Source organism: Spinacia oleracea, chromosome 4 (genome assembly GCF_020520425.1).
Source record: "Spinacia oleracea cultivar Varoflay chromosome 4, BTI_SOV_V1, whole genome shotgun sequence".
In the NCBI taxonomy this organism is placed as follows: domain Eukaryota; kingdom Viridiplantae; phylum Streptophyta; class Magnoliopsida; order Caryophyllales; family Amaranthaceae; genus Spinacia; species Spinacia oleracea.
Genome location: NC_079490.1, coordinates 177,499,621 through 177,524,265, shown reverse-complemented (window position 1 = coordinate 177,524,265; position 24,645 = coordinate 177,499,621). Strand labels below are relative to the sequence as shown.

General features: G+C 34.1%; 2 protein-coding genes across 3 annotated transcripts; both read left to right on the top strand.

Moving 5' to 3' along the window:
- Positions 1-5,158: 5,158 nt before the first annotated feature.
- LOC110788207 (O-fucosyltransferase 16) lies at positions 5,159-10,628 on the top strand. 2 transcript variants are annotated; one of them, XM_021992842.2, is made up of 11 exons: positions 5,159-5,694; positions 5,774-5,803; positions 5,921-6,011; positions 6,221-6,297; positions 7,317-7,405; positions 7,527-7,710; positions 8,325-8,506; positions 8,953-9,055; positions 9,140-9,471; positions 9,591-9,735; positions 10,179-10,628. In XM_021992842.2, exons 1-11 carry the CDS (start codon positions 5,368-5,370, stop codon positions 10,236-10,238), a joined length of 1,620 nt encoding a protein of 539 aa, XP_021848534.1. In that variant the 5' UTR covers positions 5,159-5,367; the 3' UTR covers positions 10,239-10,628. The 2 variants fall into 2 exon arrangements, with proteins under 2 accessions (XP_021848534.1, XP_021848533.1); XM_021992841.2 differs by having other exon boundaries at positions 9,591-10,628.
- Positions 10,629-12,644: 2,016 nt separating this feature from the next.
- Positions 12,645-17,495, top strand: LOC110788206 (protein HIGH CHLOROPHYLL FLUORESCENCE PHENOTYPE 244, chloroplastic). Its single transcript, XM_021992840.2, has 8 exons — positions 12,645-12,956; positions 14,131-14,366; positions 14,803-14,901; positions 15,455-15,649; positions 15,977-16,069; positions 16,177-16,272; positions 16,657-16,797; positions 17,131-17,495. The coding sequence occupies exons 1-8, from the start codon at positions 12,800-12,802 to the stop codon at positions 17,305-17,307; spliced, it is 1,194 nt and encodes a 397-aa protein (XP_021848532.1). The 5' UTR covers positions 12,645-12,799; the 3' UTR covers positions 17,308-17,495.
- Positions 17,496-24,645: the final 7,150 nt, after the last annotated feature.

Here is a 24,645-nt window from a genome sequence, read left to right as displayed (position 1 = left end):
AATTTATGCAGAATTCTGGATAGATATTCCATGCATATAACAAACAACAGTGGTGACATAGGGTCACCTTATCTCAAACCTCTCTTTGATTTAAAGAAACCATACATGGATCCATTAATCATAAGAGAAAACATGAGAGTTGTGACACAAGTCATCACCAGCTTCAGAAATTTATCAGGAAAACCTAAAATCTCCAACATCTCTTGAAGAAAACACCAATCAATTGTATCATAAGCCTTCTGTAGATCAACTTTTAACAAGCAGCTTGGCTTAACTGACTTCCTTCCATAATGCCTAACCAGATCCTGAATTACCATGATATTGTGGACAATGTACCTTCCATGCACAAACCCTCCTTGATTCTCAAAAATCAAATCTGGTAACACTTGTCTTAACCTCCCACACAGCACCTTAGTAACACACTTATACAGAGTATTACAACATGAAATAGGCCTAAACTCACTCACATTTTTTGGACACTTTGTTTTTGGAATTAAGGTAATTACTGTGTGATTAATCTCCTTTAATAGTTTACCACTATTCAGAACATCAAGGACAGCATTAATTACCTCATCACCAACAATGTGCCAAGCATCCTTGTAGAAAAAAGAACCAAAGCCATCTGGACCAGGAGCTTTAGTACCTGAAATAGAAAACAAAGCATTCTTCACTTCTTCTTTAGTGTAAGCAGCAGTAAGAATAAGGGATTTCCTTATCTCTCCCCTCAGGTAGGTCCTCTTCATATCTTACCTTCAAAAAAAATTAAAAATAATAACATAAGTCTTACCCTAGAGAATCTTCACACAACCCTTCATAGAATTCGTTCATATGTAGTAGACGAATATAAAGAATATGAGATTTCCAATTCCAATTCACTAACAATCACACAATCTTTAAGATAGAGTTGGGCATGCGTCAGAGTGATGGACTGCGTAGCCCATGTGTCATGCTCGCATGTCTCGTACCCTAATTATATGTGCCTGAAGCGGGCCAAAAAAAAATCATGTTCAGTCGGACTCGTACCTCTATTCCATAAATAAAATTTATATATAATCATCCACATGTTGAACCGGGTCAGGCCGTAATAAACTACTAATGGCCCCCTTGCCTATTTTTTAGAATTTCGGGTTACTCTGTAATAGATTAGTACTATAAAACTATAAAAGTCTACTAACAAGAAACATAATGTGTGGTCAACTTGTTAAGTTCCCAAATACGGATGACTAATTAAGGAGTGGATAGATGAATTCGTCGTTGTCAACTAAATTTAGCTAAAACTTACCTGCCGGCGTGGCCTGCTAATCAGACTTCATGCATGGAATCAAGTGACAAAAGTGGGAACCACATTTTTCTGTTTTATCAGATTCTGATCAAGCCTTTCATTTTACTCAACTACCACCTCCCATCACTTTTCCAATCTAAGTGCGAGGTTTAACGTTTAAACATTCCTTTTGTCCCACCACCTAATACTTTCCTCACCACATTTTTCTTTGCCTCTTAATTTTATGAATAACGATGAATTAAGTAATTAACCTTCACATATTATTAGCACATGTTCGATTTAACGTAACTTATTGTAACTTATTTTATCTTATTTAGAAAGAAAAAAAGAGTTTAGATAATTTCACACAAGACATTTTAGTTAAACTAAACAATTTCCCACAAAGATGTTAGTTTAAGGCAAAATAGAATAAGTCTGAACCTTTCTTTGGGAGGTGTAGACTACAAAGGGTAGGCAATGAACAAATAAAAGGTGAAATGTGAAATAAATTCTGAATGACACTTAATTTAATACAACCTATTATACGCTTACTAGTTTAGTAATATATTGTACCATTGAATTGAGGAGTACGCTAAACCTAATGTTTGGGATTATGTATGTGTAAAGTACACCTAAATTTTGAAAATGAAATTATGAAATTCCAACTTTATACTATCTTGAGCCCTTAAAAAAATAGTATCATTGTAAAAACTGTATTAACACATTCTTATCCATTGCTAAAATTAACGGATATTTTCATATATTGGTATTGACTCAAAAATAAAGTCATTTATGTTGTATATATCTACTAGCTAGGAGTTTATCCATTTGACATTGAAAACATTGATATATAGTTGATCCCTATAATTAAAAGAGTGAGTGTAATCCAACTCGAATATAATATAGATTTTACCCATTTCTCTTATATATATGGCTTATTCAGTCATTTGTGTGTAAATTATCCACTAAACATACCTATATAACATTACCCGTAAAATGTACACTAAAACTAGATCTTTCGGTACCATCCGCATTACTTTCGCATTTCCATTTTGCACTAATAGAAATGGCAGTAAAACGATTATTATTTATTAATTTATTGTCCTTAACGTTCAACTAGTGTGATATAATTGAACCTCATTGCGTATATACATTTAATACATGCATTTTTTTTTTTTTTTTTTTTTTTTTTGACGGGGAATAATACATGCATTTTCAAATCAAATGTAATAATACACATTAGAACTTCATGTAAAATTATAAAGATATTTCTGTTATTTTATGTAGACACAAAATTGCTCAGAAATTATGCTAACGTAATAATAGAGGTACATCATATGTGTATGTTCTGTGAGTCTGTTAGCAATAAAAAGAGGTATTATGGTCTTTGAGTTGGGGATGATGTGGAATATCCCTTCTAACATCGCAAGTTTGCAACAACTTGCAAGTAATCGTGGGAAAAAGTATTTTAAAGGGTAAAACTCGTGAGAGCTTGAGGGCACGTTTCATGCACGTGACGTGGGGGAGCTAAGGACAGTTACAAGCTTACAAAGATCCTGCTGGATTGCCGGGAAAATTAAACAACAAAAAAATCTGTTGAAAAAGTTACGGGGGTTGTAATTAGAAACAATCAAAACGCCAACATTACCAAATGCTTTTTAGACCCCACCTCAGTCCTCACCTCAGCCCATAAAGAGACCAAAAACGTTACACCTTACAACATACGTAGTACTACAACATGCAACATACCATTTGAGAATTTCAATCAACATTTCATTCCATTCAATTGAGTAATAATAACAATATATAACAACTTAAAGTTTTTCATTATCTTAACATTAAAGAACTCATGATTATATTAGATGTAATTTTTCTACGCGATCATCTTCTTAGAAGATTATTAAGCTACGTACAATTAAATAGTGATTTTAAACAATGAATAGTTAAGGGTGTAAATCTATACTTGATCTTTACTTTTATTAATTTAACCTTACTTTTTAAACGATTCCAATATATATTTTCTACAGAGTATTACGTAAATGGAGGAACTAATTTTATCCACGGGTAATTGATTACGATATTTATCTTGCTTTATTCTTTGTTAACCTTTTAGGTAGAACTAGCTTTTGAGCCCGTTCATAGAACGGGCGGTTGTATAGTAGTTGTTCAGATGTTTTTTGAAGTTTTAATTAGTGAGTACTTGTGGTTTTTGGTAATATATGAATTAAATAGATGTGTAATTTGAAGGTTGGAAAAATATAAAAATTATATGTTGAATAAATATTGGATGTTAAAGGGGTGGAATGGAAGAGACTAATAGTATATTAGACTATTAATAACTTGATGTTGAATAAGAAAAATAAAGTGGAAGAGGCATTAGAAGTTGTAAATCATAGAAACTTCTAATAATTTATGGTGTTCCTTTTTATAGACTAGGTATAGATTCTTCATGTATTATATTCCCTTTTCGATGTACTATATTCCACTTTCTCATACAAATCAATTATCAATGTACTATATTCCAATTTTCCGTGTACTATTCTATTTTTCTTAAAACCCGTGTTTTTAGTCAACGGGGCTATAAACATAGGACGAAGGGAGTACAATTATAATAAATTAAAGAGACGGAGATTAGTAGTATACTACGTGAAAACTAATGGCAATAAAGTGGAACAATGAATGACCATTATTTTTTTATAACAAAAAAGTAAATAGAAAGATTAATTAGGTTTGGACACGTGTCTTTAAGATGGTGTTGCTTATGTGTCATTGAAATGATAATGGTTATGTTTTTTAAATCTTAGGTATTGATATATATGAAAACTAGTGTGTGGCCCGGGCTTTGCTCCGGGTTTTACTTTTTGTAAAAAAGTGCTCATTGTTAAAAGACTGTATTTTACATTTATATTGGAAAATATAGCAAATATTGTAGCTAGTTGAGATGGTAGGAAATGAAACTTTAATCCATGAGGTTTGATGTTCGATCCTTACTACATGCTTTTTTGGTTGTCAATAACATTCCGTGATGCTTATTAGTGGTGACGTGGCGTATAAGGAGGGGTATACGTGACACATATACGTTTTCCTAAACGCCTTTTTAATATATTAGTATAGATAGTTATATCACGTTGATCATTATCAATTATGATTCTTGTAACAATAATTACAAATGATAAATCGGTTACTTCCTTGTGATCTTATAGTTTTCAAAGGACTTCATACGTTATTGATTTTAGAGTGAAATCCTATAAAAAAAATCTGTTTTTAATTCGATCTGTTTATGATAGTAGATTGAACAAATCATTAGTAGTGACATACAAAGTATTTGATTTTAGAAAAATATTCGAGAGGAACCAATAAGATAATCGAGCACTTATAACCTTTTTCTGGGAGTAGTCTTAAAATTATATATACTTGGAGTGTGAATGAACCATTAAACAAACACATACTCCATATAAAGTATTTCCATAGAGATTTAACATTTTGTTAACCTTAATTAGTACTATTGTGATGGCGACTACTTTTTGTTAAAAAAATTTGGATGACGTTTTCATATTTGACTATTAGATGATTCGATATAAGAATTCCGTGCACTTTTGATTAACAATAGTTCTCCTGATAGGCTGATAACCACTAGTATGAGTTATAATTGTGATTAGTCAAAACTAAGCTGTCCTTAAACAAGATGAGGCAGGTGATTAGGCGTTAAATAAAAAACGACGTTAGTACTAGTAGTAGCAGCCGAAGCCAGCACAGATGAGCAAAGAATCCTCAACAAACAAATATTATCCCACGACAACCAACACAGTGTAACGGAGAAGTCAGATTAAAAAAGAAAAAGGATAATGTTAATCTAAATTTGTCATTTTATGATGAGACTCACTCTCATTTCTGCAAAACCCCCCGTAGCACGGAAAGACATACTAACTCCACACTATATATAAATACCCAAACCCACAAAAATTCACTCATCACGACGACAGAGAATCCCACCTCCTAAATTTTAATTAAAAATTAAATTAAAAATCCAAAACCCAAGACCGCAACAATTCATCTCCGGCGTCCATTTTCCGTCGGAAAATTTGAAAGTGTTGTAGCTAGATATAATGGTTTTACAGAGGAATATTGTTGGTAACAATAGGAAACAGCCACCATTGCTCTGTTTTATATCTCTAATCCGTCATTCTATTTCTCTATCTTCTTCTAATGAGAAGTCGCCGAAGAAGAATGGCATCTCCTCTTCAGCCGCCGCCGCCGCTGCTGCTGCTGGTGGTGTTTTTGTAATCCGTCGTAATAGCTATCGTTACCGTTATCATCAGCATAGTCACCGCCGCCTTTTTTTACCTCTATTGTTTGGTCTTCTCGTTGTTGTTGTCTTCTTCTTCTTCTCTTTTCTCTCTCTTCCTATTTCCGACCGCCACCATAACATCCAGGTACTCCCTCCCTCTCCTATTAGTTTCCTAATATTTTTATTCAATCATCGATTATTAATTTTATTTTTTTTGGTTTTAGGCTGATGATTTTGTTGACGTTCATAACAAGGTAAGATTATAACAGCACGTTTGAATTTGCTTTTATTTATTTATCATTATTATTACTGTTAAAATTTAATGTCAGAATTATTTTTTTGAAATTTTATTGTGGAGAAATGAATTTCAGAGCGGAAGTGTAAGTTTACGGCGTGATCTTTGGAGCACGAGTTCGTCGGGATATTACTACGGTTGCAGCAATGCAAGCAATAGATTTCTCTGTAAATTTTCACTTTCTCTCTCCTCTTTTTATTACGAAAATAAAGAGTTGATCAATTTGGTAGAAAATCATCGGTTCTAGTTATACCTAATTAATTTCCTAATTAGTAATCATTTAATAATTTAAAAATTGAAAAAATTATTTAAACTGAAAAAATTTCATTGTTTATTGATTTTAATTTTTTTTTTTTTTTTTTTTTTGTAATTATAGCGGCGAATGAGAAAACTATACCTGAAAGATACTTGTTAATTTCAACAAGTGGAGGATTAAACCAACAAAGAACAGGGGTGAGTGTTCTATTTTCCTTTTGTGGTTCTAAATTGATTTATGTTCTTGTATGTAAAAATGAACATTTTGTTAAGCTATCTTATCAGTAATTACTCATTAATTACTATATGTAATTAGGCTGGTGTGAGAGTGAGACGAGTGCTGTTTAATTAGTGGTTCTAAGTCAACTAATTCCAAAAAATTGCATGTATGCAATAACAATAAGGTTTTCCATATGCAACCCTTGTCTTAAATTAGTACTCCTATGCTCCGTATTAATACTCCATATGGCATTTGGTTGGTGTAACACGAAAGTGTGCGAAGAGCTTTCATTTTGCTTAAGGAAGTGGTTATTCTACTTGCTTTTTTAAGAAAGGGTGAATGAAAGTACATTTGGTATTTCATTCTCATAGCAGGAGGTTTAGGACTGTAGTTTTGATTTTGATGGCTCAAAAAGTTTCTTGTCTATTTGAGTTTGTCTTATTCTAGATTCGTTCATTTTGTTGTTTGTTTACGAAGCTTAAGCCATCAAAGACTAAGTTTAAGCAATACTTCAATATGAGTCTATTAGAAATGTGTGGACCATCCCATTTTGGATACTTCTTCAATGCTTTGATTTTCTAGGAAACATGGGTAGGGCATGCTATTTTCGGGCTATTGGCAATTCAGAAAGTAATTGTCACATTGGAGGAAAGGATCAACTTTTAGCAAGTCTTCTCATCAGATAAGCTAACTTAAATTTCCTAGAAATAAACCTGTAGTTAATCTCATTATTCATAATGCCCACCTACCCCAGTAGTAACAACCTCACTTGAGGCTTATACTTCTCAATGAAGTAACACTCTCATGATATGTAGCTTAATGTGACACTAATTACTCAATTTGCTCCAACGTTAAGTAAAGAATTTCCATCTGAATCTTTTTTCCCTTAAAGTCATTGTGCTCTTTTCAGAAATCATGCTTTCTATATACTTTAGCACCTGATCACTTCAGTTTCACTAACAAATATTAAGACTATTTCATGCTCATAATGGAACAGATTACAGATGCTGTTGTCGCGGCCTATATTTTAAATGCAACACTTATCGTTCCCAATCTGGACCAGAAATCTTACTGGAAAGATGCAAGGTTTGTCTTAGATTTTCCAAGCATTTTCAAAGTCTTGATTAGTTCATTGGTCTAGAATGGAAAACAAAATTCTGCACTCAATCTCTTATATCGTGATCTATCTCAATCATTGTGCATGCAGTGACTTTGGTGACATTTTTGACGTTGATTGGTTTACATCATTTCTATCAAATGATGTGAAAATTCTAAAGCAGCTTCCAATGGTAGGAGGAAAAGTTGTTACTCCAGTTCGTACTCGAGTTCCTAGGAAGGCCAGTCCTAAGTACTACCTAAATCGGATCTTACCCCTTATCAAAAAGAAGCATGTGAGTATTATATTCCGCAAAGTTTATTTCGCTTTAGAGGAAGATATATGTCAACTTCTCTAAGATAAAGTACCCTCTATATATTTCAATTGTGGGATTTGACAACAAACGGAATTGATTACTCTAGTAGTGCTAGTAATAGACCCTTCAGGATGCAGGCTCAAATCTTATACAATTTGATGCAAACAGCAACCGTGTTTTTACCTTAATTAACATAATTGAGCCAATTACTTCTTCTATGATGCCTCAGTTAGGTAGTGTAGGAGGATCAAACTTATACCCACCTACTTCTTCTATGCTGTTTGTGTAAGTACCTTGATTGAAGCAGTAGACTTGTCCTACTTCATAATATGTACTACCATGAAATAAATAAAAATTTGATGAGACATATGATTTTCACATATATTGGCGTTCAACACTGAAAACATTCCTAATAATGACTCATTTAACTCTATTGTAAATGGATGTTCTGAGTGAACTAGTTTGTGAAGGCTCGTGCAACACTTTGTGAACTTTCCTGAGTTTTTGTTGAAAATCTGTTTAGGACATATGTCCTTCTTTCCTCAGTGCTGTTGAATTATTGGGTTCTGATGAATGACTTCTTTGTGGTGCAGGCTGTGCAGCTGACAAAATTTGATTATAGGCTATCGAATAACTTGGAAACAGATTTACAAAAGCTGAGATGTAGGGTGAATTACCACGCTTTAAGGTTCACTGATCCCATTGCTGAAATGGGAAGAAAGCTAGTTGAGAGAATGAGACTGAGAAGTGAACATTTTATTGCCCTGCACCTGAGGTAAGACCATAAGAGTGTAGCAACTCTTTATTATTATGTTGTAGCTGTTGCCATTCTGAAGCTCGTGTTTATGTTGAATGCGACCTTCGAAATGTAGAGTTATAGAGTACATAAAGCTTTAGTTTTATTATGAAAGGGATACTTCTCCTAAAGTCATAATTGTCACTAAGTGTCAACCATAGTGCACATTCCCATATTCGGGTTATTTTATTTATTTTCCTTTTGTAGTGAAGCTATCACCTTCTAATTTCATATTTGTATACTATAAGTCTATAAATCATATATAGGATACAATTTGATACTTTCTTTATATTGTTTGCATTCTGATCTATTGCATAACTATGACACACTGTTTTCTAAGCCTGAACAGAAGTTAGTGGTCCTTTAATAAACGACTTCAGAACCTCAGTAGATATGTAATGATGTATATGAATGTTATGCCACAGGTTTGAGCCTGACATGCTTGCATTCTCGGGTTGTGATTATGGGGGAGGAGAGAAAGAAAGAAGGGAACTTGGTGCTATAAGGAGACGGTGGAAAACTTTACATGTGAGTTAATACTAAGAGTAATAGTTTGAACATGCAGGAATTAATTAGAACAATTCTAAGAAAACTGTTTGAAAATGTGGACAGAAAAGCAACCCTGCGAAGCAGAGAAGACAGGGAAAATGTCCACTCACTCCAGAGGAAGTTGGTCTCATGCTGAGAGCGCTTGGCTACAACAGTAATGTTCATATTTACGTGGCATCTGGAGAGGTTTATGGCGGAGAAGAGACATTGGCACCTCTTAGGGAGCTTTTCCCTAATTTCCATTCTAAAGACACTCTAGCCAGTCTGGAGGAGCTGGCTCCATTCACACCATATTCTGCTCGGATGGCTGCTTTGGATTTCATCGTTTCTGACAAGAGTGATGTTTTTGTAACCAATAACAACGGTAACATGGCCAGAATTCTAGCAGGAAGAAGGTATTATATTCTACCTCCAACTAACTTGGCTAACAAAAGTCTGATCATGTTAGTCACTAAGCGATAAATAAGTTGTTGAAAAGCATGTAGCTAAACATGTACTTCTCAATCTGGTGCAGGAGATACTACGGGCATAAGCCTACTATCCGGCCAAATGCTAAAAAGATTTCCCGTCTGTTCTTGAACCAAAACAATATGACATGGGAAGGATTTGCCTCAGGAATAAGAACTCACCAGGTTGGCTTCATGGGTGAGCCAAATGAGGTAAAGCTAGGAAGAGGAGAGTTCCATGAAAATCCTTTATCTTGCATTTGTGAAACCTCTGACATTCAGGATAACTCACCTATTTATCAAAAAGGGAAACAATATAACACAATAGGTTCTGATTTGGGTGAAATAAATGATTATCAGAACTTTGAGGATGAACAAGAATTGGCTGATCAGGAAGATATTGATAGTGAAAATAACCTCCGAGAAAGAGAATTACCTCGTGGTATTGATAAGGATCCCGGTATTATGTTAGCATCCGATCATCCAGAATTGGAGGAGCTCCTTTCGGATTAAATATCTTAGGAAAAATACATTATATCTTAGTTGCAGCTTCTCGGTTCCTCACCCGACTCTATTTATTGATTTCGTGCATTTGGAATTGCCTGGTGCGACTAATAAGCTGTACTTTGTACGTCTTGCATTGATTTGAATGGCAGGCAGCAGCGCGTGAACACAACTTGTACAGAATGGCCTTCTTCTGGCTAGCACAGAAGTAAGAGTCCAGTTTCGAGTTCCCGGTTTCCGTAGGTGACAGTGTTGGAGCCTCAAGATTAAGTTTGTACATTAGAGGCAGCTGAATATATGGAGTGAAGAAAATTCTTAGGATATAGATTTCTTTTTTGGCCAAAATTTTGGTTTTAGTTTCTTCTTCATCTAGTAGAGGACTCCGATGTCCCTGAAGGGACAAGGTTATACTCAAGGTAGCATTACATGATAAACAAGGAAAGGAAGATCATACTCCATAAGATTTATACGGTTTTGCTATTTTCTTATAATTTTTTTTGGAAAGATACATGTAAATGTTTTGTGCAAGTATACAGATGTAGATTTGGTGTGGAAATTGCTACTGTAATTAACTAATTAATTAATGTTGACATTTTGGAGAATTTGTATGTGCCACAAATAGTAAATAGATGTCCGTTTATCGATTCACGTGCCATCTAAGTAAAAAATTTCCTTTCAAAAAAAAAAGTAAAAATTCTACCGTAATCTAAGTGGCTAAAAGTTCCATGGATGAGAAGCTGGTGAAGAATGAAACAGTCAAACAGGTAAGAGATTGGATCGGATTATTACCATTGGCACTAGTTAAAAATAAAATGGCACTTTGTATAAAAAGAAAATCAGTGTGTTGGTCAAATGTTGGCCCAACAAGAATATGGCCCTTTTGGGCTTCTTTACCATGCTACACAGGTAACACAGCTACAGATCTACAGGACTACAGCCTACCATGGTAAAACTCCAATTGTTCCTTGATTATTCAAAAAGATCGGAATATATTCTGGGAATTAAAATCTAGCGGCAGACTGAATAAATAATGTTGGACAATTAAGTTAACGCCATGTAAAAAATTATATCATTCCTTGTAATAGCCTCAACTCCCTTCGATTCTTGATAATAACTATTGCTGAGGATAAAATAGTTACAGGAATATCTTAGAGGATTGAATATCATACTAAGTATACAATTATGTTATCTTCAACAATTATTTAGGAGTTAGGTGTCCTCTCGATTCTTAATAGTGTTTCCTAATGTATTTTTTTTCTTACTTTTCAAAAATAAAAAAACAACTAAAAATGTCAGAATTTTTATCTTCTCGGATTGCAAAGTAAAATAATAATTTCAGGTCGAGTTATGTCCTGGGAGCATTTTACATTGGTTGGTTTTCAAAAGGGCTCTTGGAGTGGCTCTCCAATCTTTTCTACCACCATCTCTCTACAAGACACTCTCACGAACTCCTTCTGAAAAATACCCAACATTGATTGATTCTTCAAAATAGTTCTTCAGTCTCTTTTTTACTATTTGGTGGTCCACATGTTCATAATCAATTTTCACAACCAAAGTTATTTTTCACTTTTCAACTAGAATCAATTATTGGAGGTGTCTTGAAGAGCCCCAATATTGGCCAATAGATAATTCTTATTGGAGAACTACCTGGAGAGCTACTTAGAGTGCGTTCTGTTCACCTTAAAAAAATAAGTTTTAGGTCCAATAAGTTCAGATAAATTCCAATAAGTTCATATAAGTTCCAATAAGTTAAGATAAGTTCTAGTAAGTTTCAGTAATAACAATAATAATTACTCTGTGTTTGATAATTATAATTATACGGAGTAATTATTATTTATCATTTATCATTTATTTTTATTATTTATTATTATTATTGTAATTTATTAATATATTATATTATTAGTTATTATTATTATTATTTTATTATTATTTTTATTACATTATTTTATTACTCCGTATTATTATTATTAATTAATACTACCTCCGTTTCAAAATGATCTTTACACTTTCCGTTTTAATCCGTTTCAAAATGATCTTTACACTTTCCGTTTTAATCCGTTTCATAATGTTCTTTACACTTTGCTTTATTCCATTTTTGCACATGAAAATTTACTGCCTTATCCTTCTTACCCCACAATATTTACAATTTTCTATTCACTTTTTCTTACTTTATTCATTTTTTTTCTTACACACACGCTCATTTTTCCACATATATCATAGTTTATCCATATTTCATTATATTCAACCAACTTTTCTACTTTTGTATTAATATTTATGCAAATAGTAACTGCAAAGATCTAATAAAACGGAGGTAGTAATAATTAAGAATTACTAATCAATAATAAGTTCCAATAAGTTTAGATGGGCTCAGATAGTTTTCAATAAGTTCAGATCAGATAAATTAATGTCAAATAAGTTGAATAGAACTACTCTTACAGGAGTCACTCCAAGAGGCTCAATATACATGCTCTCGGACAAGTATTTTAGATTTAAACCCGAAAAATCGGATAGGATAATGATAATCGGGTACGGGCTGGGCATCAATTTTGTCATAGTGTGACCTCTGAGACTCTGACCTCGAAAGAGAGAGAAAAACGTAATCCAATTGGGAAGAAAGGAGAGGGACGTGGCAAGACTAAGATCAGAGTATGTGAGTTCACTTTTCGTCCACACCCTTTCTTCCTTCTTCTCTTTCCATTCCAAGTTTCCAACTGTGAAGAGTACTCAAAATAAGTCATCTCTGCAGATAGATTGAAAGAAAGAGAGAGAAAGAATGGCGGGAAGGCTTCCAGCACAAGTAGCCACACCACCGGAACTCCTTCACCACCACCGCTGTCAAACAGGGTGCCCTAGTTTGTTGTCTTGGAAAACCAGTCTAACTCTACAGAATTTCCGCATTTCTTCCTCTTCTTCTCTCTCCTCTCTTTCCGGTACTTGTTCTTTTTTACATTGTCTTGCTATTTTTCTTTGATTAATTGGATGGTATTCATTCTGAATTTGTTAGAACTCTTTAAATTGCGGAGTACTAGTCTGATGATCTCATATTATTTCCTAATGAAAATATTTATGTTTCGAGATTAAGAGTTCGAATTTTAGATAATTGGGATAGGGTTGATGCATTAGTGCATTACCAATTTGCCACGGAGTCATGGATTTTGTAACATTAGTTGTGAATTACTCCATCCGTCCCTAAATACTTTACAGTAGGCTAGATTTTCTATTTAGGCAATTAGGCCATCCCTAAATTAGTTTGCCATTGTCTTAATTTTATCAGTGTAGGATAAGTATGGTATTCTAACTGGATTGTGTTATAATGGCCTCTAATACCACGGCAAAAATACTTCCTCCTAATACCACTGAGGCACTGGGTCTCTGGTCTGTTTATTAGAGTAGTTAAGGCCGAAGGAAGTACATATAAATTCATTACTATCACGGCCTTGTACTAAACAAGTTGCTAGTACTATTTGTTGATTAGTTATGTACTCATATAAGATTGTGTATTTAGCTCGGTTATCAAGGGTTCTGGTGGTGATAACTGATAACCAAGTCTTGTTTTAGAAACCAATTTTGTACTGTTCTTGAAGTGAGTAAACTTGGAGTTGCTTGATTAACTGGTGGTTCCTAGGCTTTCTTATATTCTTATTAAAGCCTTCATCTTGTTTTGATATGTCTGTAGAGTATAAATGGTTTTTGTATACTGTAACTCTTTTGTTGATCGTGCACACATTTTGTCGTGTCACACGTGAGGTGTGTAGATAATAAGTGTTAGATCATTACGTTACTCATGATTTTGTCGTGTCACATGATCATGTCTAGTTGAACTACTGACATTAACTCTCATAGGATCTTGGTAATTTTATGATGTGCTCTTGAGTGCTATACCTGTCAGCTACTGAAATTCAGTCTAGGTATGTTTTTTAATTGGTGTGGACGAAGAATGTGAATTGAAGTTGTTATTGACATTCATCATCGTTGTTAGCTTACAGCGATGAACAAGATAAATTAGCATTGCTATTGTTGGATTTACTTCAACCTTCAATTTAGAGTACAGGAGAGTAGTACATTATTGACTATTAGGCTCAATACAATTGACATTTATTTCAGGAAGATCTTATGCGCCGCCCTTAATAAAGTGCACCACCCAGACAGCTGCATCGACTAATTTTGCTCCAGGTACACCCGTCAGGCCAACAAGTATATTGGTTGTTGGTGCTACTGGGACTCTAGGAAGGCAGATTGTAAGGCGGGCACTGGATGAAGGCTATGATGTACGCTGCCTTGTGAGACCTCGACCAGCTCCTGCTGATTTCCTTCGTGACTGGGGTGCCATTGTTGTTAATGTGAGTTTTGCTCTTCTTTTTTCTTCCTTACCTTTTAAGGCAAAACAGTTACATTGACACGAACCCCACCATCCACCTTCCTCCATAGTCTTGAGATTCTTGCTCAAATTCAACTTAACCTCAGATTGTAAGTCTTTTTTGTATTTTTTTTATAGAAGATATGACTTATCTTCCTCTTCGGAATGGGCCACTTTCTTCCCGTGGAGGACCAGATTTTCCTCCTAATCAATTTGATGATTTATGTAGCATATCAAAAGAATCAAAGAGTACTCCGTAGGATGGTCTCCCCTCCCCCCTGCCCAAAAAAATCTACTTTGGTGCCCGAACTGATTTTGGAGTTCTTCCCTTTTAACCTATGAAGTTTAGTTAGCACAATCTTATTTTGAACTTGCCCAACTATTCTTTGTACCCTGATTACAGATTGATGTTTGCACAGGCAGACCTGAGCAAACCAGAGACAATACCAGCAACACTGGTCGGGGTTCACACGATTATCGATTGTGCCACTGGACGCCCTGAAGAGCCAATAAAAACAGTATGTATCTGCAAAGGGTTTTTTACTTGTATTTTGATTAATAGGAGTACTAGACTACTACTAGGTACCTAAAATAACCTATATATTTGCTCTGCTTTGGGGTTAGTAATATAAATAAACTATTTCCCAAAAGAGCAACTCTTCTCAAAATCTCAAAAAAAGGGTTTTTTCTATCTAAACCTGCTGGCTCCTGCTGATGAGCTCAGCCTTTTGATTAGAGACCACTTAGATCAAGTATATGAATACTTTGCTTATAAGTTCTACCATCTTTCTGCTACCTACATAGTTTTGTACTTCTTCTTCTGACCTAGAAAGCACTTAGATCAAGAATCTTGTTCAACTACTTTGCTTGCTTCGAAGAAATGGACATATAATATATCACATAGGTAATTGGTAGTAGAGTCTTTTATCGTTTGATGTCTGATCATCATGAACTATTATGTCGTGAAGTTTGAATAATGGCATGCTCTGCAACTTTTGGAGGGTGTTCTTTTACGTGCCCTGCCTGCCTTTATGGATATTCAACCTTACCTGACTTTTCTGGTCAATTTAGGTAGATTGGGAAGGCAAAGTTGCACTCATACAATGTGCAAAAGCAATGGGAATCCAAAAGTTTGTGTTCTTTTCTATTCACAACTGTGACAAGCATCCAGAAGTACCATTGATGGAGATCAAGTATTGCACCGAGAAATTTCTTCAAGATTCCGGATTGAACCATATTACAATAAGATTATGTGGTTTCATGCAGGTAAAGTCAGGAAAAATTACAGCTTAAGAAGTTAATTTACTTTTATCTCTTCTGAATTCATCAATGCAAGATTAAAAATCAACTGGATTGCTTTGTTTTTCAAGTAATTGTTTATGTGCAATCTAGTTTGATATGTACTATTGACACGCCAAGCTTCCTTTTCTTTAAAACTTGAACATGTGTTTGTGATAGTAACATTATCTTCATTATTCTTTAACAGTCTAGTATAAGGATGTTTAATACAATTTTTTAAACCCTGCCTTTGGCACTGGGTTGCTGTTGTGTAGCCATCAGTATTAATTTTTCCACTGTTGTTTCCAATACCAGGGTCTTATTGGGCAGTATGCTGTGCCAATATTGGAAGAGAAGTCTGTCTGGGGAACAGATGCCCCGACAAGGATAGCTTATATGGACACTCAGGTCTTTGCACAAAAGTGGATTACTTGATTCTCTCATCTCTTGAAGACTATTATATTAGACAGGGTTCTTTTAGTCTTTGTATCTGAATGAATAACCTTATTTTCCAGGATATAGCTAGACTAACTTTCATAGCCTTGCGGAACGAGAATCTTAAAGGGAAGCTTCTCACGTTTGCTGGACCTCGTGCATGGACAACACAAGAGGTACTGACATTTATCATTTCTGTTAAGGCATCTGTTGAGTTTTTTCATTGTTAATCCTAGTTAGTGATTCTTCATTAACAAGTTTCTTTGTTAATGGTGACTCTTTATATGCACTCTTGTCTTTGCTTGTGGTAGAAATGCTTTCCTTTTAACCATGGACAACATTCTGAGCATGGGAAAAAAGGGATTCTTGGCTTTCCCCTTTCTCTTTTCATGTTTCGCTTGAATACTTTTATACATGATACATCATCCCTAAAAATCTGTATGATGAAAATTCTTGATTGATTAAAAGTATTACTTGAATATCATAATGGGCTGAACTCAATGATACATGGTTAGTGAGTTTCCTTTAAAAAATTCACTGATATGAACTTGCGTTACTAGGTGATAACACTATGCGAGAGGCTAGCAGGACAAGATGCCAATGTGACAACAGTTCCTGTATCCGTCTTGAAAACAACTCGCCAGCTGACTCGGTTTTTTCAGTGGACAAGTGACGTTGCCGATAGATTGGCCTTTTCAGAGGTAAAAACATTTTTCTGGAGATGATTTTTTTATTGTTTGTCAACACTATCATGCTCCCATTCATTCAATCTGCTGGAATCAAATGCATGGGAACTTGTAGAAGATTCGCTTTGCTTTACCTTTTAATTTGTTATTGTTATTTCTTTATAGAATTGTTAAATGAGAATGATCAGCATTCACCAATATGTGGAAGTTGTAACATATTTATAATTCAGTGGAAAGAAGAGGATAAAAACTGTCAGATATTCTAAATTAGCATTTTCAGAATGCTGTTGGATCTGTATACTGTATACTGTATATGAAAACACTGAAGCAATATGGAAACTTTGTCAGGTACTGTCGAGCGATATGGTGTTCTCAGCTCCAATGCAGGAGACCTATCAACTTCTTGGTGTTGAACAGAAAGACATGGTTACTCTGGAAAAATATTTGCAAGATTACTTCTCCAACATTTTGAAGAAATTGAAAGTCCTCAAAGCACAATCGAAGCAATCTGATATCTTTTTCTGAAGCATTCATAATATGGCCGGACTCAATCTTCGCTACTCGTTTTGTTGTACAGCAGAGACATCCCATTCTTAATTAATGGAATCTAAATTCTTTGAATTTCACCCCTCTTTTTTCATACATTTTGTACCTATACAAACAGTTCTAATTGTAATTACAATTTACAATACATAGCATAAGTTTCTCCTGAACCGTGTTTGTTGCCTTCGGCATCCATTGACTGCTGCATAACTTGCTCGCACCAATACATTCGATATAGTGGATATAAGGGATGTATGAATTCTCAAAATATAGGAGCCGTGTGTTGGAATTATGGTATATCTAGTGTTCTAGTATGTTTATGAAACGAGAGTAGTGTGAATTGTGATATACCATAACTCATAGAGATTATCATGCAAGCTAACCCTAAGCTAGACTTTTAGAACCTCATACAACCCCTAAGCTTGAGCCGTACGGAGAGTGGTACATGTAAATGATGGAAGATAGGACTAATATGACCAAGCAACGATGCATGTCGGGTTTTGAAGAAAACAAGTCGGTATTCGTATAAAGTTTGTTAGGGAAGAAAAATGGTGGGCCAGGCCTAAACCGACAATAATAAATGTGCCAATGGGTCTGTTAAAAAAAAAGAGTACTGGATTGGGCCCAAGGTTTGAAGATTAGTAATCAGTACTTGTACTAATATTCTCATCAACAAACCATAAATTACTCGTAGATGGATCATCATTCATGAATGTGAATGATTAATATTTTGAATGAGTGTAATAATTATTATGTTACTTCATTTTCTCAGGTAGAAAAGATCAATCACTATGGTGTTGATGGAGAGTGATTATTTTTCCCCTTCAATAATTGATCTAGATAAATCTCTAAAAAAGATGAATTGGCTAAATTCGTTTTAGTTTTGGAGGTGGTACACAAGACATGATGTCAAATTTCGTCTACATCATTTTTCATTTGAGTGACTCTTATACCAAAAGTCCAAAAGCAATGCCTTGGTTTGTAGAAATTATTTCACATTCCAATCAAAGCTTGGGGGTTCAATCCTTACTAGATGTCATTTGAGAATTTTGAGGGAGGTTTTCCCTTACCATTCTCCCCTCTATCAATTGTCTAGCCCGCTAAGCTGGTCGGGTTAACTTGTACGGAGTTCCTACTCAGTAGAGCAATTCGTCTTACCTTATAAAAAAAATACTGAGTATACCATAAGGAAAATCTAAACTTCACCATAGGCGTAAAAACATTACTATTATACAGAGAATAGAGAAAGATGCATGGTTTAAAATTGAGATTAAAGGACGAAGTGTTATGTTTATAATTCCAATAATTTATTTATAATAATATTATTGTGCTGACATTAACTTCAATTGTTTTAAAGATTATTTTGAAGAGTTTTTATTTTAATTAGGAAAAACAAATGTCCGTACAATTATACTCGTAGAAATGAAGTCCCACCATGTATTTTACACGGTTTTTTGGGTGAATCGGTATAACAGTTTGATCATGTCTGACATGCTTTAGGGCCAATCCATTTAGGTTGCTCCAATGCATGACTGACATTTGTGCGCTGTTAATGCCCATTGGAGTACGACTAGTAAGTTTTTAATTACTCCCTCCGTATTTATTTAAAAGATACACTTGTCTTTTTCGGCCTTATTTATTTAAGAGATACACTTTTCATTTTTAGTAACTTATCAACCCCACAATCTAATTAAATAATCTATCTAATATATCCTATGTCCCTCCACCATATTAAGCAAATAATTTCATAACTACACCTCACCCCCTACCTCCTAAAATAATATGGTCCCCACTTGTTTTACTTATTAAAATATCTACCCAACCCCACTTATTTTATTACTTTATTTCATTCAATTCTTCTTCTTAATACCCGTGTCTAGCCAAGTGTATCTTTTAAATAAATACGGAGGGAGTACATTGGAGTATTAGTGGATTTTTACAAGGAAAAAATGCTTTGATAAAATGAAATTAATTGCCAACAAAAATAAAGCTTGAAAGGCAAATAAAACATGCTAGCTTAGAGTTTACTACTACTATTAAACTAAATTGTAAACGTTATTCTAAAAAATCAAAAAACAGAAATGTGGGACCCGAATAAAAAGAAAATTATAATTTATACGGTTTAGTAAGATATATATCATTGTTTATTTAGACGTAAGAAGTTAAATGAAGTACTCCGTATTTTTTAGGAATTAGCAATTTCCACGACTATCACTTCCTAGGATATGTAGTGTAACAATAGAAATGTTTGATTGATCGCAAGGAATAGAGTCTTCATGCAAACTCTCACTTGCATATGATTTTCATGACCTGGTTTTCCCTCTCCTAGGAATAATAAGAAGAAAACAATATTGTTCGGTCGCATCTTAGATTAGACCATCGACAATGCCATACAACTTTACAAAAATGTTGCATAGCTACCAGATATCTCAAAAATGATTTCCTGCAATTTGATTTTATATACAACAATAAAACAAGTCCAACTGATGGATCAAGACTAGTAATTCTATTACGTATTTAAATATATATATATATATATATATATATATATATATATATATATATATATATATATATATATATATATATATATATATATATATATATATATATATATTGTTCATTTGTTTGATTGTATCATCGTTAAGGACTATTATGGAGCAATTATGGCATATTGACATATTGACATATGCCTATATGAGACATTTCGAAAGAGTACAAATGTTGTCACCTAAGCATTATGCGTTTCTTGCTCATCTTCACATGTTGTCCTTTCCTCTTCTTCATTTCATATAAACTCAATAACGTGATCGTCTCGACTTGATTTGCATGATGCACGCCTAGCTAGCTAGGTTGCACCAAAATGAATACGGATACGGACACAATACGGGTACGGGGATATACCATTTTAAAAATGACGGACACGGGGACACGGGAAATAATAATATTAAAATAATGAAATATAATATAAAAAAAGATAAAATTACAATCATTTATAAAATAATATGCAAAAAGTAATTAAATTTATTAACGGCATTCAAATAAGAAAATAGAACTATTCTACACGATAATGACACGATAACCATCTCCTTCTATACCCCACATTTTTGTTCTTCCTTTGTAATAACTTTCACTCATTCTAGAAAGTAGACGGAGATTGTTGTGAATGAACACCAATCCTTCATAAACGTAAGATCATATTCATGTGATGATGGAGTAACCCACAAATGAGACCTTAATTAATGTCATGGTGGCTTGTGAATATGGTCATATGTTTATGAAGGTTGTTGATTAGGAGACATTCGAAAGAATTGTGAAAAAGAAAGAAGTAATTGAAATATGTGTTCAAGATGTGTCCAAAATGTGTCCATCGTGTATCCGATCGTGTGTCTCGTGTACTAATTTTTCAAAAAGAACCGGACACGTGATTTCGCGTGTCGGACACATATTTTCGCGTGTCCAAGGCGTATCGGTGTCCACTACGTGTCGGACACGGGACACGGCAGTCCAATGACGTGTCCGTGCTTCCTAGCTAGCTAGTACTTAATTATACGTTCCATCCGTATAAGTACATACGAAGTACTACTAACATTTCGAACTAGCTTTAAGGGAAAATAGAAGTATTAGGATACCCTCATTATGATAAGTTAATTTGATCTAGTAAGGATGTGTTTTATTAGCCAGATGCAATTTGGACTTTTATGAATTTACTGAACTGAACTAATACGAAGTATGATACCTGCTTATAAAATACTCTTAGTAAATTTCACCTGATTGAAACCTATATACTTCGTATATGATCTAAATAAAACTCATTTATCGAATAAGATATGATAGTAACTTATCCAAACGTATTTGAACTTATTAATCTTAAAACTTAAATCTTTAAAGGGTAAAAAACGCAGAAAAACGTGGCTAATTTGATAGGAGTAGCTTGGATTAGCATTCACATGGAAATGTACGGGATGTAACATGCAAAGAGGGGAGGGGATGCTTTTAATGACCTTGAGATATGTATCAACCAATAATTAAAGTAAAGAAATGACAATAGTAAATTCCAATAAACTAAATTGTCCTTTAATTTGACAAGCACTGTTTACATCATGGGCTGTGCTTTTCTGTTTGGTTAGATGGGTCCCATTTTGTCCAATTTATGGCCTCTACAAAGTGGTGACCCATCTAATCTTTAAGTGTGCCCATACCCATTTCAGTATTACCTCATCTTAAGTCCTCTCTCCGATCTCATTTAATTATGATTTTAATATAATTACGAATTTATATATTAATGGAATTCACTGTTTTTTCTTTTTATCATATTATTCCTATACAAAAATAAAGGAATTCACCATATTCTTAAGATCACTATGATTGTATTGTTTCTTGCAAACCAAGTAGTGGGAAAAGAAAAAAGGATAGCCCCTTTTACTTAGTATAGCTTCATGAATATAAGAATATTCTTAATCCGTGCATGAATCTCTGTAATCTCACCATTAGACTTGGTTAATGAACGGGTTAAGTTAAAGTCGATGCGGGTTAAAAGGGTGACAAATTATTAAAGAGAATTCTAAAGCAAGTCATTAGTGTGCAGATTAAAATATGCAAGATTTATAGAAGATCGATGTTAAATGAGAATAATAGAGTTATGCATACAATTTTTGTAAACAAGGCCTATATACAAGTGATGTGAACTTCTAGCCATGTTTCAATGCTTGACATGTTGAAACCCTATGTTGTCCACGTGAGAGTTATCCCACATTGGAGAAAGAAAAGAGAAAATACCATTTTATAAGGTTGAGGAGTTACTCCCACTATTGCCAATTGGTTTTGGGGGCATTCTATTCAACTTATTTGACGTGTACTTATATGAACTTATTGAACTTATCTAAACTTATTGGAACTTATTATTATTAAAATTAACAATAAAAACAATAATAATAAATAATAATAAGTACTAATAATAATAAATATTACTGAAATAATACGGAGTATAATAATAATAACATTAATAAATAATAATGATAATAAATAATAATACGGAGTATAATAATAATAATAGTAGTAGTAGTACATATTTTTCTGAAATTTAACATGGTATCAGAGCCTAAGTATGTTGGGTCTTTCATACCTGAGCATTTCTAAGCCACTGGTTAAGAGACGTGTATTGGATGTTCATTCCTAAATCCTAATGAGGGCTAAAATACCTTCTGGTGTGCTCTAAATTCTAAGGTCACTCACATGTGAGGGGGAGTGTTGAAACCCTATGTTATTCATATGTAAGTTGTCCCACATTGGAGAAAGAGGAGAGAAAATACCATCTTAGAGGGTGTTTGGTTCGCGGATTCAAGGTATGAGGTATGTGTTTAGAATGGTATAAACCCATATCATGTGTTTGGTTGAAATGTTTAAGAGATTTAAACTCATACCTCAAACCCCCAAGGTACGGGGTTTAAAAACCTAAGGGGGGAGAGTATGGTTCATACCTTTACTTCGGGTATCAAACAAAAGGAAAAAACCCATCCCCATATCGGACCAAACACATGGTATGAAGAATCAATTTCCAAACCCATACAACCTTGATATCATTACTGATTCCAATTCCATACCTGTTTGCGAACTAAACGTCCCCTTATAAATTTGAGGAGTTACTCCCACTATTATCAATTGGTTTTAGTGTGGAACTTCCATTGAGCTTATAAGCGTATCAAACTCTCTTCTTATTGGATTCCCAATACCCATTTCATATTTCTATAAAATTTAACATTTGGCATAACATTGGGATAGGATTTGGAAATACTATGTGTAATTAAAAGTGATGATCTGACTATTAGTTGGCATTCAGAAACCTAACCACACTCATTAGGCATTAGCGACTGGAATCTCTTCCCTGACCTCTATGATTGTGTGAAATTCGTTGCTAGCTACGACTACGTAATTACAAAACATGCATTAACTATACGTAGGAAGCGTTGTGTTTGAATTTCGTTATTTTATTTGGTTAAACGGAAAAATTGATTAATCAATCAAGCTTTGGAATAACAAGGGACAAAAACGTTATGAGTTAAAGTACCATTAAGATTAATCATTTCCAACAGTTAGCCCACAACCCACCCACGAATCGCATTCCCCAAGACCCGAGGCCGAAACAGCCGGCCGGGGGCATGTACGTGTTTGTGTCCACCAAATCTTCCCTTCCACTTTCTCAAACAAGAAGTATTCACGTACCTCAATATGTGAAGTATAGATAAAGGAAATGTTTGGTGTTCTACCGTGTGTGACTTTCTCATTTTTCGCTTATTCTTTTTTGTTACATAAATCATATAATGGAGAACAAAGTCTTTGACACATGGTCAAATACGTACTTAGCACTAGTCTTTATACAGTTAGATGGATTTCATCGTTACATCTCAAATGTCAACCGGAAACATGTACGGAATATACGGATTACTAGCTAGTTTAAATTTCACAATTGATTATCAATTGTGAACAACTAGAAAGGATCGAAAACTCAAAAGCATATGTCAAAGTTTCCAAGTGTAATAACTCCTAATTGTATTGCTACACATGCAATTGAATTCAAGTTGCATATTGTTTGTTTTCTACAAAAAGAAAAGAGGTTTACAAAAAAAGAAAGTTAATTCAATAATTCAAATCTCACAACCAAAAGATGAAACCTTCACTTCTCCAAATCTCACCCCCAAAATAGAAACTAAAGTGGTACAAAAGTGAGCATGGAATAAGCTTTTGTCACTTACCTATTCTTTTAAATATGAAAAAAGATAAACAAGACAAATTATAGGGCTTTCTATTTTATGCAATCTTTTTCATTTATATGTATAAATTTACGGAGTATTAAATTATGAGAAATATAAAGAGGAAGGCAGTAAATTAAATGACAAGGGTCAAGGGGGACCAGAGAATTTGATTGCAGAGATTACAAGGTAAAGTCTAAGATTCACCTCAGCCTCAGGTGACCACCAGCTTAGACTTTACCTACACCAAATCGAAGATTTTAGAGAATATCTGCTTTTTTACACCAAACTTCTACGTCACACTTCCATGACCAACATATATTTTTTTTTACGGATTTTTCATGAAATACCCCTCAATTTTCACGAAATTCACCAAATGCCCCTCGACTTTCAGAAATTCACCAAATGCCCTCCACCTTTAACATAACTCCCAAACTACCCTTACACTTAACGGACGTTAAGTCTCCGTTAACATAAATTTACTGTTTTACCCTTATTCCAAGTCTTTCTTCTACTTTTAACAGAACAAACTCCTCCCAAAACTCTCTCACTTTCTCTCTCATCAGCAACA

Excerpts from the sequence above, each read along its gene's own strand:
- LOC110788207 (XM_021992841.2), top strand. The coding sequence starts at position 5,368 with ATGGTTTTACAGAGGAATATTGTTGGTAACAATAGGAAACAGCCACCA. Across the intron at positions 7,406-7,526 it reads TCTTACTGGAAAGATGCAAG|TGACTTTGGTGACATTTTTG; the intron begins GTTTGTCTTAGA and ends TTGTGCATGCAG. Across the intron at positions 9,056-9,139 it reads GACGGTGGAAAACTTTACAT|AAAAGCAACCCTGCGAAGCA; the intron begins GTGAGTTAATAC and ends AAATGTGGACAG.
- LOC110788206 (XM_021992840.2), top strand. The coding sequence starts at position 12,800 with ATGGCGGGAAGGCTTCCAGCACAAGTAGCCACACCACCGGAACTCCTT. Across the intron at positions 15,650-15,976 it reads GATTATGTGGTTTCATGCAG|GGTCTTATTGGGCAGTATGC; the intron begins GTAAAGTCAGGA and ends TTCCAATACCAG. Across the intron at positions 16,798-17,130 it reads ATAGATTGGCCTTTTCAGAG|GTACTGTCGAGCGATATGGT; the intron begins GTAAAAACATTT and ends AAACTTTGTCAG.